Source organism: Gymnoscopelus microlampas (assembly GCF_963454915.1).
Source record: "Gymnoscopelus microlampas genome assembly, chromosome: 1".
Taxonomy (NCBI): domain Eukaryota; kingdom Metazoa; phylum Chordata; class Actinopteri; order Myctophiformes; family Myctophidae; genus Gymnoscopelus; species Gymnoscopelus microlampas.
The window spans coordinates 56,001,309-56,014,331 of NC_139962.1; the positions used below are offsets into that span (position 1 = coordinate 56,001,309).

Here is a 13,023-nt window from a genome sequence, read left to right on the forward strand (position 1 = left end):
TTTGAAAAAAGCACACCTGGGACAGGTGTGTAGGAGCAGGCAGCCGATGCATGAATGAATTAATGAATTAATGAATGAATGTCGTTATTGCAGACTCATGGTCCATAGAAAAACATACAACAAGGTACATACTGTAAGTAAAAAACTGTCCAAACAAACATGTTAGACAGGGCATTTGGGACAGTTATAAATACAGGCTTTTGAGACAATGTCTCCTAAGGCTAGAAGAGTATCTAGCGATGCTCTTCACAGGGTTACTTATACTGACAATGATGCTATTCACAGACCCAAGTGACACATGAATCTACTCATTAAGTTCAGAAGAACAGCTTGAAAAGTATTGACTCTGTTAGCCACAAACATTTCACTCGGACTGAGACAGGAAAAAAGGGAGATCCGGCACATTGTCTTCACTTACAGCAAAAAAAAAATGTATTGCGAGTACAACGTTTTGGTCCAAATGACCTTCCAGGTCAGTTGGACCAAAACGCTATACTCGCAATAAAACACTTATTTTTGCTGTAAGTGTGTGCGGGATCTCCCTTTTTTCCCCGTTGATAAGAACTTGCAATGCAAATTAGTGGAGATAGTAGAACCACACTCACTGTATGAAAGGGAGCAGATGCGCATTGGAGCACTAATGTAGCACAGAGTCTGCTTTCTTTCAGTGCCAAAACCCAGTTCATATGACATGCTGTGCTATCTTGTTCTCATGACTTTAGTGTCTATAAAACAATTACAACTTTTAGTTCACATCAGAGAAATGGAATGAAATACTTCCACATACAAATATTACATATGACTTCAGTAGCAAGCTGGTGATGTGTAAGCAAATAGACAGACAAATAGACAGACATTAACAGTTGCGTGTTATGTGACATTTTTGAGGAAAAGAAACTAATTGAGTTGACAAGGAAAATTTATTTTTGAGAACAGCAGACCAATGCGTGCGAAGGGATAGGGAAGTAAAATGTTGGTATTTCATGCTACACAATGTGTCATTGTGTATGTGTAGTGTTGTTGTATTCATGTTAAGGTGTATTTTCAGACAGTTGACTAGTTAAACAGTTAACCCTCAATACTTCGAAAACGTAACCTTGGGGGCGCGGTGGCGCCTGCTGTAACTTCCTGGGTTCGAGTCTCGCCGGGGACACTATGGGCGCTGCATGGGGACGTGTTCTCTCCTCCGCGTCATCAGTGCCCATACCGTAGGTGGGGTTGGCGAAAGAGCCTCTCTGTGTGGAGTTTGCATGTTCTCCCCGTGTCCCCTAGGGTAGGTACCCTCACAAAAAACATGCAGTAATCCTGGTCTCTATACTGCCTCCCCCTGGTCAGCCGGGGCGCCTGATGGAGGGAAAAGGAACTGGTTGGAATAATGTGTTCCTTCCACGCGCTACGTCCTATAGGGGAAACTCCCCCTGTCAGGTGATAAGAAGCAGCTTGCTAGCTCCTCATGCATCGAAGTAAGTGAGTAACGCCCAGGATTACATAGGCAATTGGCACTGTGTGAAAAAAAGTGGGTTTCAAAATCGTGGGATAAAAATTTAGAGGGAAAAAAAATGTGACCTTGGTCTGCTCTTTTTTCCGTGTGTGGGCAATGTGCAAAAAAAGTTTACTGTAGCGTTGAGCAGTAACATGTTCTATCACACATTGTATGGCTCTGTTCTTCTTGACATTTACAGCCAGGGTCATAACAAGCATTTGGATGCCTTATTATGCTGATCCTTGATCAGCTTTCTCCAGATGAAAGCCCCCTTTGTAAAGCCCTGAGATGGATAGCTACAAGGTGCAGTCACTGTTCAGTGTTGCCTGATTTTGTGAGAGAAATAAGCAACCAGGTCTAGGATCCAAGGTCCATGACATGAAAATATTTGAGAACCACTGGTTTAAAGGAAGGGTAAGTGATATATATATATAAGGTTAAAGTACTATATTCTGATAGTAATCATTGCTACAGAGCGTTTGTTCAGTCACAGGGGTCTCTCCAGCTCTTTAGTAAACAGAATATAGGACATTGTCAGGTAGGTGACAGAATTTAAGCCAATCAGGAGAGAGCACTGAACATGCATGTTCTGTTAAATAAAGAGCTGGAGAGACATGGGAGACTCCTTTTACTGAACAAACACTCTATAGCAAAGAGTACTATCAGAATATAGAGCTATTCAACACTTATTTTAACCAAAGTAAATCACTTACCCTACCTTTAAATAATAATTTAAAAACAAGTGGAAACAAGCCCAAATAAGCAACTACACTTTAGAAACAAGCCCAACAAAACACAAGCCGCAACTACCAGTATTTACAAGCGACTTTACAGAAAAAGAAGCCCAAAGTCGCTTACAATAAGTGGACATGGCAACACTGTCACTGTCCCGTCAGCTATGCACTAAGAAGATCCAGTGGAACGGGTAGGATTTCTGCCTGCTTTTTAAAAACCTGCATCTGAATAGTGCTCACTATACTCACACACTGTCCCTGCACAATATAGCAGTGGTTCTCAACCTTTTCAAGCCGTGACCCCCAAAATAATCATATTTGAACTGGGGACCCCCCACCCTGACAAGCAATTGGAATTGTAGGAGTTGAGGCATTACATTTAGTTTGACTTGGTTCCACAGGCAAATAGTGAAAATAGCAGATCTACGAGCTCTTTGCGATCTACAAGCTCTTTGCGAGGCGTTGTGAGCTTGCAGATCTGCTATTTTCACAATTTATGCCTCTTTCTTATATTATTTGACAATTTGGCCAATATTTGATCCGTTTTATAGAATAGTGTGTTGATTACTTTTGATGCAGTAATGGTCTTTTTTCTTTTAGGTATTTTATTTATTTATTTTATTTTAGGTCTGAAAAGTCCTTATATTGTCACTTCACTGTCCTGTGGGGACCCCCCTGGGGGTCCCGACCCACAGTTTGAGAACCACTGCAATATAGGAGGAAAAAAACTGTTATTACTCCAGTCCCAAAGAAGTCTTTCCCAGTTGAGAACATTGATTATAGGCCTGTCACACGTACTGACCTCAATTGTGATGAAATGTTTTTAAAAATATATTGTCTACTGAAAACTGAGGTAAACCAGGGTTAGACCCTTTGGCAGCTTGCTGCAAGGAAAACAAGGAAGGAGCACTGATGATGATACAGTTGCTAGTATCTCCCACTCAATGCTTAGACACCTGGAGCAGTGGTTCTCAAACTTTTTCATGTCACGGACCCCCAAAATGCTTTTTATTTGGCTGCGGATCCCCATCTCAAAAAGAATGTAAAATGTTGTGCCCGGGACCCCCAGAAGGGGTTTGTCTCTTACAAATCTACTTTATGCAACATTTTCTAATACTTTCGAGATTATTTGACGTGCTGTGAGCTTGTATATCTGCTATTTTTGAACAGCCACATTTCGCTGGCCCAAGGACCCCTGGGGGCCCCACTTTGAGAACCACTGACCTGGAGGACACTAAGGCATATGCACGATAACTTTTTTATTGATTTTAGTTCAACTTTTCATACTCTTCATCCTTATTTGCTACTGGACGAACTTGAGCAGATTATTTAATTGAGCCTGCCTGCTTGCTCAGGGGATAAAATCAGGTAAAAACTCGTGTCAGATCTTGTGTCTAGGTGAGACATGACCTTTGAAACAATCTAAATGTCTCAATAGAAGAGCAGGGAGACAAAATACAGCCACCCCAATTGTATAAATTCATATTGTATTAACATGCTCTACCATACAGATTGGACAACATTACATTTTATTCATTAAATAAAAGTTACATTAAGTGCAGCTTTAAGTAACATAGCACAGTATATAAAAGCGGATAGTGCAATAGCTGATCTTAAATCTATTAGCAAGGGCGTGTGAGCTCTCCAGTTCTCTTCACAGTATATGAATAGGGTGTGTAAGCAAAACTCCCGCAAATTACATTGTGAAATTCTCATGATGAGACCGGCTATTCTTGGCTTATTACATAGAGATCAAGACACATCACGTTGCCACTCTGGAATTTAACACATTGGTGTGATGTTCACCACAACATCTTCTTATCTAGACTTGAAATGATTTTAAATGTGTGTTTTCAATATTCAATAGACTTTGATATGTAGGCTACTGTAGAACGACTTCTGGCTATTTTATAACTTGTTAAAGATGTGTTGGTTTCCGGAGATTGACAGTCTCAGTGTTTAATATATATCGTTGCTGTCCGGCAGAAACCAACTCCATTTTTCCGCTTTTGCATTTTTTTCCATAAATCAGTGCTATTGAACACCCTTTACGTCTGTGTGTTCATTAAAAAATATTGAACCAATGAAAATAATGAAAAGGCGCTTCTGACTAAACCAGCGCTTCTGACAAAAGCAGCTAACTCCATTGAATCCTCAAACTTTCTGCTAAACCACCAAAGAGGGGTGGAGTTAGCTGGTTTTGCTGACTCCAGGCTCCACCCCCTTTGACCTCCAACCTCATTGTGAGCTTGGAGGTCCATTCAGCTGTTCTTATCAATGATGGACAAAACCTCCTAAATCCACTTTTTGTTTTGTTTTTTTCCTGAAAAATGAACATTTTGGACTGGTTTCTGCCGGACAGCAGAGATATTATCTCTGTTGAGTGGACACTGAATCTGCTACTTTTGATGCTTTTGTGTGATGCCGTAATATGATCAAGTAGGGCGTTAATTTACCAAAAGAAAACACAAGAAGTTAGAATATGGAGATAAGAGGTTTCTGCCCGACAGCAACGATACACAGTATAAGGCTTTGCACTTTGGCAGGACACAATTGCTGCATCAGGAGGACTTGAACCTGAACCGCAATTAGCTGATGCTCTTTTCTGCATGGAGCAAATTATAAGGAATGAGCATGTAGAGTTGCCAGTGCCATGCTGTCTCAGATATACACACATTATAGTGGAAGGTGCTGTAGACACCGGTGCTGTAGTAAACTAAAGTAACTAACATTTACTCAAGTACTGTACTTATGTATTTTGAGACATTTTTACTTTACTGGAGTATATACAATTTTCAGTACTTTTACTTCTACTCCACTACATCTCAGAAGAAAACATACTTTTACTATATAACTTTAGTTACTAGTTACTTTGTTGATTTTTATTATTATTACAAAACATACATTAACCACTTCAGCCCTATATAACATTGCAGCCATTTGAAAATAGCCGCTCTTCAAGCTCACAATGCGTCGTGATGTGATGCATTGTGAGCTTGTAGATCTGCTATTTTCAAAAGCTTTTTTACACATTTTCTACATTTGAAAAGTTGTAAAATGGGACATTCTGCATAATGAGTACGTTCTACTTTTGGTACTTTAAGTACATTTGTTTACTTTCAATGTTTTTCTACGTCAGTATTGATACTTTTACTGAAGTAAAACAATTGTAGCCTGGTTCCAGACGAATCTGCCTTTGCAAAATTGCATGCACTTTAGCCCTCGGCAGTGTGTCGTGTGATATTGTCTGGCCACGCGAGGCTAAAACAATTGAGTACTTTTTCCACCACTGGTAGACACATACAGTACAAGGAGATGCAATATGATGAAGGAGTGGAATACCAGTGTTTAGCAGCACTCATATGGCAGGGTGGTGATGTAATGTAAGCACAAATTACCAAGAACTCAGTCTGGAACCATCCTCATAGTCATAATGACAGCTAAGTAAAAATAACTCTAAAGAGCTGGTGGTTTTGCTGACTAACGCACTCCTGACTTCTACTCCCTTATTTCTCACTCCTGACTGTGATTCATCTTCTGCATTTTGATTATATTCCATTTGTTTTTCTCTATGTTTAGATATCGTTGCTGTCGGGCAGTAATCTTATCTCCATATTTTATTTTATTATATATTATATTTTATATATTTTATTCATACTACAGCGTCACACAAAAGCATCAAAAAGACACGTTTTGAGCTTGTAGATCTGCTACGTTTGCTACTTTTGAATTTGAAAAGCTGTTTCGGACAGATTTTCCACCGACAGAGACGTAATGCAATGGAGACTCAATTACACAAAATCTGTTTTTTTTATAACAAATCACTTTCCTTCTCCACATTCTGTATTAAGTGCAGCTAAACCAAACCAAACCGTACTAAATGGTTTGTGTCAATGCTGATGCTCCTCATTCATGAGCCATGAAGCGCCAAGTGGGTGAATATACCGTACGTTCATGCTCTTTGGGTTGATAGGACTGTTAAAGGATTCCATCAATTCATATTAGAGCATTATGTCATCAACATACGTTTTAAGACCAATATCAAAACTGCAGTAATTTGAGACAGAACAAAAATCGCGTAGTCTCACTTTATTCAATATCATTCATTTTTTCTTTCTTTCTTTTTTTTGTTTTTTTTTGTTTTACAGTAGGCTATCATTTACTCATAAGGATTGTCCACTGGAGAAACACTGGGAAATGAATACACACACAGACACAATCTGTATAAAAACACACATGTTCACACTGACACGCATACAGAAATACACACACACACACACACACACACACACACACACACACACACACACACACACACACACACACACACACACACTGTATCTGTGATACATCAAGGTCCAATGCACACAATCTGCACAAAACAACAGAACATCAGTATTGATGTAAGAGAGCATGGTGTTTTCACAAGATTTCGACAAACTTCGATCCGTTTCCAAAATCATGATGGTTAAAAAAACATCCCACCGCTCGGTGGTAAAGTGCCTGCCCGCCACCGCGGAGGTTGTGGGTTTCCACCGTGGTTTGTCTGGCTTTTATCCAGCGTCTACAGGAACACAATTGGAGGGTGGTATTTGTCACTGCACATACTCCTACAGGCTGGGGGCGGGGCGGAGCATGTCAGCAGGGAGTGTTGGGTGGGAGGAGTAGGACGAAGGCTCTACGCCCTATAGGTACGTACGATAGGCCCTATATCAGAGGTGGGCAACTTTGGAGAGGGACACTATATTTCCACACTCACTCCAGAAGGCCACATTGCATATACTGTCGAGCAGACACCTCTTATCTCCATATTTAAACTTTTTTTTGCCATTCTAGGTCACACAAAAGTAGATCTGCTACGTTTGCTACTTTTGAATTTGAAAAGCTGTTTCGGACATATTTTCCACCGACAGAAACGTAATGCAATGGAGACTCAATTACACAAAATATTTTTTTTTTTATAACAAATCACTTTCCTTCTCCACATTCTGTATTAAGTGCAGCTAAACCAAACCAAACCGTACTAAATGGTTTGTGTCAATGCTGATGCTCCTCATTCATGAGCCATGAAGCGCCAAGTGGGTGAATATACCGTACGTTCATGCTCTTTGGGTTGGTAGGACTGTTAAAGGATTCCATCAATTCATATTAGAGCATTATGTCATCAACATACGTTTTAAGACCAATATCAAAACTGCAGTAATTTGAGACAGAACAAAAATCGCGTAGTCTCACTTTATTCAATATCATTCATTTTTTCTTTCTTTCTTTTTTTTCTTTTTTTTTTGTTTTACAGTAGGCTATCATTTACTCATAAGGATTGTCCACTGGAGAAACACTGGGAAATGAATACACACACAGACACAATCTGTATAAAAACACACATGTTCACACAGAAACGCACGCACGCACGCACGCGCGCGCGCGCGCGCACACACACACACACACACACACACACACACACACACACACACACACACACACACACACACACACACACACACACACACACACACACACACACACACACACACACACACACACACACACACACAGTATCTGTGATACATCAAGGTCCAATGCACATAATCTGCACAAAACAACAGAACATCAGTATTGATGTAAGAGAGCATGGTGTTTTCACAAGATTTCGACAAACTTCGATCCGTTTCCAAAACCATGATGGTTAAAAAAACATCCCACCGCTCGGTGGAAGTGCCTGCCCGCCACCGCGGAGGTTGTGGGTTTCCGCCGTGGTTTGTCTGGCTTTATCGAGCGTCTACAGGAACACAATTGGAGGGTGGTATTTGTGCACATACTCCTACAGGCTGGGGGCGGGGCGGAGCATGTCAGCAGGGAGTGTTGGGTGGGAGGAGGGGGACAGTATGTAAGTCCGACATCCCATTACTCCGACTACGTGGCTTCCGCGTGCGGTTAAGGTTAGGGTTAGGGTTAGGTATAGGGTTAGTATAGTAAACGGCGGAGGAATGGGCTGTCGGAGGAATGGTCTGTCGGACTAACGTAGTGCACCCTGGGAGGAGTAGGATGAAGGCTCTATGCCCTATAAGTACGTATGATAGGCCCTATATCAGAGGTGGGCAACTTTGGAGAGGGACACTATATTTCCACACTCACTCCAGAAGGCCACATTGCATATACTGTCGAGCAGACACCTCTTATCTCCATATTTAAACTTTTTTTTGCCATTCTATGTCACACAAAAGTAGCAAAAGTAGCCGATCAACAAGCTCAAAACGCGCCGCGGCACGTTTTGAGCTTGTAGATCTGCTATTTTTGCTATTTTTGAATTGGAAACCTGAAAAGTAACATTTCTATTTAATTTCAAATGCATTTAGTTATACTTATGTTAACTTTATGAACTTAAATACAAATACATTGGACATAAAAAAGACAATAGAATTATAATACCAGTCATTAAGCTACAAATATAGACTGAAGTAATTAAAGTTGTTCATGTTTGGAATTGTAACAGCTGAAATCAATATCAGTATCCGTTATTAACCTGTGGGCCGCATTAAGTGAAGGTGGGGGCCGCATGTGGCCCCGGGCCGCCAGTTGCCCATGTATGCCATATATGCTATTTTTGAACCTTAAAAAAAAAAAATATGAATAATAATTTTAACATAACACATGTTCTCTCATGGGAGAACATCAAATGCTGGTCAGTGGCCAAATACTAATACATGTGGGGGTCCTTGATGGAGGGCTGGTCTGAGGACGATATGTAATGAGACATGAAAGTGTCTGAGCCTCACAGAGCTAGAGGTTAAAGAAATGGCCTTAAGTTTGGGAAAATCAGGGGTAGAAAAAGCGAATGGAAACTGTTGAAACAGATGTCCTTGATCAAAGCACCTAAGAAATCACTGCTGTGGAGCTGTTCTGACACGTACGTATTTGATGGTTCCCATTGGCCAACTGTAGAAGACTGTTGTTGTATTGGGCAGTTCCCATTGGCCAACTGTAGAAGACTGAGGTTGTATTGGGCAGTTCCCATTGGCCATATGTAGAAGGCTGTGGTTGTTGTACTCGATAGTTCCCAGTGGTCAACAGCAGAAGACTCCCATGGGTGTGAATGTGTGTTGTGTAACTGTATGATGCAAAGAACAAGCTGTTCTAAGCTGTTCCTGATGTCAATGTTCAGCCAACTCTCCCTTGTTTACAAAAGTTTAAAAGAAAAACATGGTACAACAACAACAACAAAAAAAAGATTGTCACCAAGACAAATGGCTGAAGTTTTGTCGGACTAGCAGGATTATTTCCGTTTCGTGAGTGTGATCTGTCCTAGACAATGAGCTGCACAGTGTGAGGTTTCGATCATGTGGTTTCATCAGTTAACCACCGCAGTACTTGTGCTTTGTTCTCTGACAGCCATCTAATGTTGGCTGTGGTCTTCTCTATGGCCTGCTCCAGGGCCATGGTCGCTGAGCCGAACCCAACACTTAGGTTCTCCTCTTTGAACTGCTTCAGCTGTGTGTGGAGGGGGGGGGGAGAGAGAGGGGGAGAGAGAGAGAGAGAGAGAGAGAGAGAGAGAGAGAGAGAGAGAGAGAGAGAGAGAGAGAGAGAGAGAGAGAGAGAGAGAGAGAGAGAGAGAGAGAGAGAGAGAGAGAGAGAGAGAGAGAGAGAGAGAGAGAGAGAGAGAGAGAGAGAGAGAGAGAGAGAGAGAGAGAGAGAGAGAGAGAGAGAGAGAGAATGAGCATAATGGTAAAAGGATGGAGAGAGGAGAGAGGAAACAGAGAGGAAAATTACTTTGGGATGTTTCTTTCCTTAAAATAAAAAAATAAACATGCCATTTGTGTCCTACAGACGTAATCAGCAGTAGCTGATAACTACTTTGTGTTTTGAAGTTCATAGGTTTGCATTTCATATACAAAAACAAAAAACATACATAATATGCTACTATTACTATAACATCTACTAAATCTAATATTTTTTGTAGGACAGAAGATAAGCCTTGAAGTTGTCTTATCTTAGTTTGTTTTTCATACACACAGTTACAACGACTAGGACCATCCAGAGGTGGTCAGATGAATCAGATTCTGAAAAAAAAAAAAAACATGGACCCCTCACGTATTAGAAGGCTAATATCAATCACCAGAACCAAGGAGTGTGTTTTCAATTACTGTAATATAACATGGTTAAAATTGAGTTTGAAGTTACAGTGGGTTTGTATAGAAAAGGGGCGTGTCTGATAACATTCATATTAAATGTCTAAATACTGAATCAATCAACTTAAAAACTGTCTGGACACAAAAGCCTGAGTAGACGCTAAAATGACCCCAGACATGTTTGAAAGTGAGATATCCCTTTAATGAGCACTGTATCTAGTCAGACTGAGATTAGAGTGCTCTATGACGTCAAAACCAGAGATCTTTGAACTCCTTTACCAATGAACCCTACATCGCTGACACCCTGTCCAGTCATCCACCGGTGTGCCCTGATGTTTGTATCATAAACCTGTATTGTTATTCTGATCAAGTTACATACGTACCTCCTTGAGCTCAAACTCTGTGTTGAATCTTCTTGTTATTCCATTGATGAGATTAGAGAAGGAGAAGGATCCTCTGCCATACCTGACACAGACAGACAGACAGACAGACAGACAGACAGACAGACAGACAGACAGACAGACGGTTTATTCCAAAGAAATCGTGTTTGGAACCCTGAGAGGAAGTCAGTTTAACCACTTGAACCATGTAGCATCCCTATTCTGCGGCAAACATCGGAAGAAAATGTCAGATCGTCTCTTTTCGGTCGACCCCCACCCTGACAAGCACTTGGAATTGTAGACAGTACAATTAGTTTGATTCAGTTCCACAGATAAATATTGCGAAAATAGACAAACTACAAGTATATCGGCTACTTCCATAATGTTTGCCTCTTTCTTGCGTAATTATTTGGCCAATTTGGTATTAAAAAGGTCTTAAAGTCGTAAGAAATGTGCAGATACCATGTATACACTTATACTGTATGTTGGTTTGTTTACTGTTGAGTGAGAAAACAATGTTGCACATTAATTAAGCTAATCATCTGGGGACCCTCCAAAATCAGTTGGGGACCCCCCAACTGGTTGAGAATCCCAGGTATACCTCAGAGAATTGGCTACGTGCAAAAAACCTTACAGTGGAGGAAGGCTTACTGTTGGAAGAGGTAGCTCCACCGGGCTCTGATGAAGTTCCAGGCCAGAGGCATGGCCACCACGTTCCCTGCAATTCCCTGGATGGTGGAGCTGGCATCCTGCTTACGGATCTTTGTGGGGTCCAGGCAGTACTCCAGATACCTGGGAGTCACACAATATGTTGGCTTATATGTACAGCAGCATTTTATTATTAGCCTACAAGTACAAAAAGGTGTTGTAGTAGGCTACTTAATCATATTTTTTGCTCATGCCATTAGTTATGTCTGTCTTTTACAACATAACATAAATATAAAACATAAACTACCGTAAATCCTCTAATAGTGACCTCTATTAGGGTTAGGGTTAGTTAGTTGTTGAAGAAAGCAAATACAAGCCGGTCTGCTAATACAAGCGTCTTTTTTTTTAAGTCTCAAGAGGGCGCTGTTTACTAAGATACGCATAGAGTTATATGCCGATGCGTGATCCGCCCCTGACTTTATACTTCCTTATAGACGGGTATACTTTGGCTATTTGAAAATAGCCGATATACAAGCTCACAACGCGTCGCAAAGCGACGTGTTGTGAGCTTGTAGATCTGCTATTTTCAATTTGTTTTAAATACATTTTAAAACTTGTGAAATGGGACATTCTTAAAAATGTGAACTTTTACTTTAATTTTTTGTTTTTACTTTTACTGAAGTACATTTTTAATACCAGACTTTTACTTGTAACAGAGTATTTCTGCATTGTAGCATTGATACTTGTACTTCAGTAACAAATGTGGGTACTCTTCACTGGGTACCATATGTACCATAAATAAGGTGTTTTTTTTTTTCTGAGTACCTGTTGAGCAGCCAGGGGGATTTAGCACAGGATAGGGCCGAGCGGAGTTTGGCAGCCTCCGTTGCCACGGTGGCGTTCTGGAACATCGTCCAGGCAAAGTCCCACTCCTCCACACCGCCGTACGCGATGGCACTGCAGTACACCGTGTACTTCAGGTTGGGGTGGATCCTGAGTCAGCACAATGACAAACAAAAATAAATCTGTCAGTTCATTAATTACTTAAATTACTTAATTAATTAACCACTTAACCCATTAAGACCGGGAACGTATCTGTGTCATTTTAAGATGTCTTTGGGCTATTAAAAAAAAGCAGATATACAAGCTTGAGCTTGTAGATATGCCATTTTCTGAAAAAAAATCGTTAAAATGTGTGTAAATCTTTGAATATATATTTTTTAACATGTTTAACTCAAATATTTGCTTCTGGGGATTCTACAAATGTCTTCTAAATCCTTGAATGTAAATATATTTCAAAATATATCTCCATCTCAAAATATTTTGTTCCAGGGACCCCCAGAAGTTGTAACAGAGTTAAAAATGTTCACTTTAAAAAATACATATTCAAAGATTTTCACAAATCTTCACTATTTTTCAAAAGAAATGCAGATCTACAAGCTCATAGCATGGTTGGTTAAGTAAACCAACCAACCAACTCGAAAAACTATTGATTGACTAATCAACCAGTTAGAATCAGGTGTTTAACTGTATTGCAATCCTACATTTTAAAGGACTACTTCCATCCCCAAAAAGTTGCCAATAATCCAATATTTGACTAATTGAAGTTAATAGGACACCAATCTTAACGAGAGCAAAACCATGCTTTAAAA

The 13,023-nt window shown here is 40.3% G+C and overlaps 1 protein-coding gene across 1 annotated transcript in view; it reads right to left on the reverse strand.

Moving 5' to 3' along the window:
* Window positions 1–9,550: 9,550 nt before the first annotated feature.
* Window positions 9,551–13,023, reverse strand: part of LOC311048352 (aminopeptidase N-like) — a 41,537-nt gene continuing 38,064 nt past the window's right edge. The window contains exons 19-22 of the mRNA XM_084061584.1: window positions 12,197–12,364; window positions 11,375–11,515; window positions 10,727–10,808; window positions 9,551–9,705 (exon numbers count right to left, since the gene is read on the reverse strand). Coding sequence (XP_083917710.1) covers window positions 9,553–9,705; window positions 10,727–10,808; window positions 11,375–11,515; window positions 12,197–12,364 — 544 coding nt within the window. The 3' untranslated portion in view covers window positions 9,551–9,552. The remainder of the gene's footprint in view (window positions 9,706–10,726; window positions 10,809–11,374; window positions 11,516–12,196; window positions 12,365–13,023) is intronic.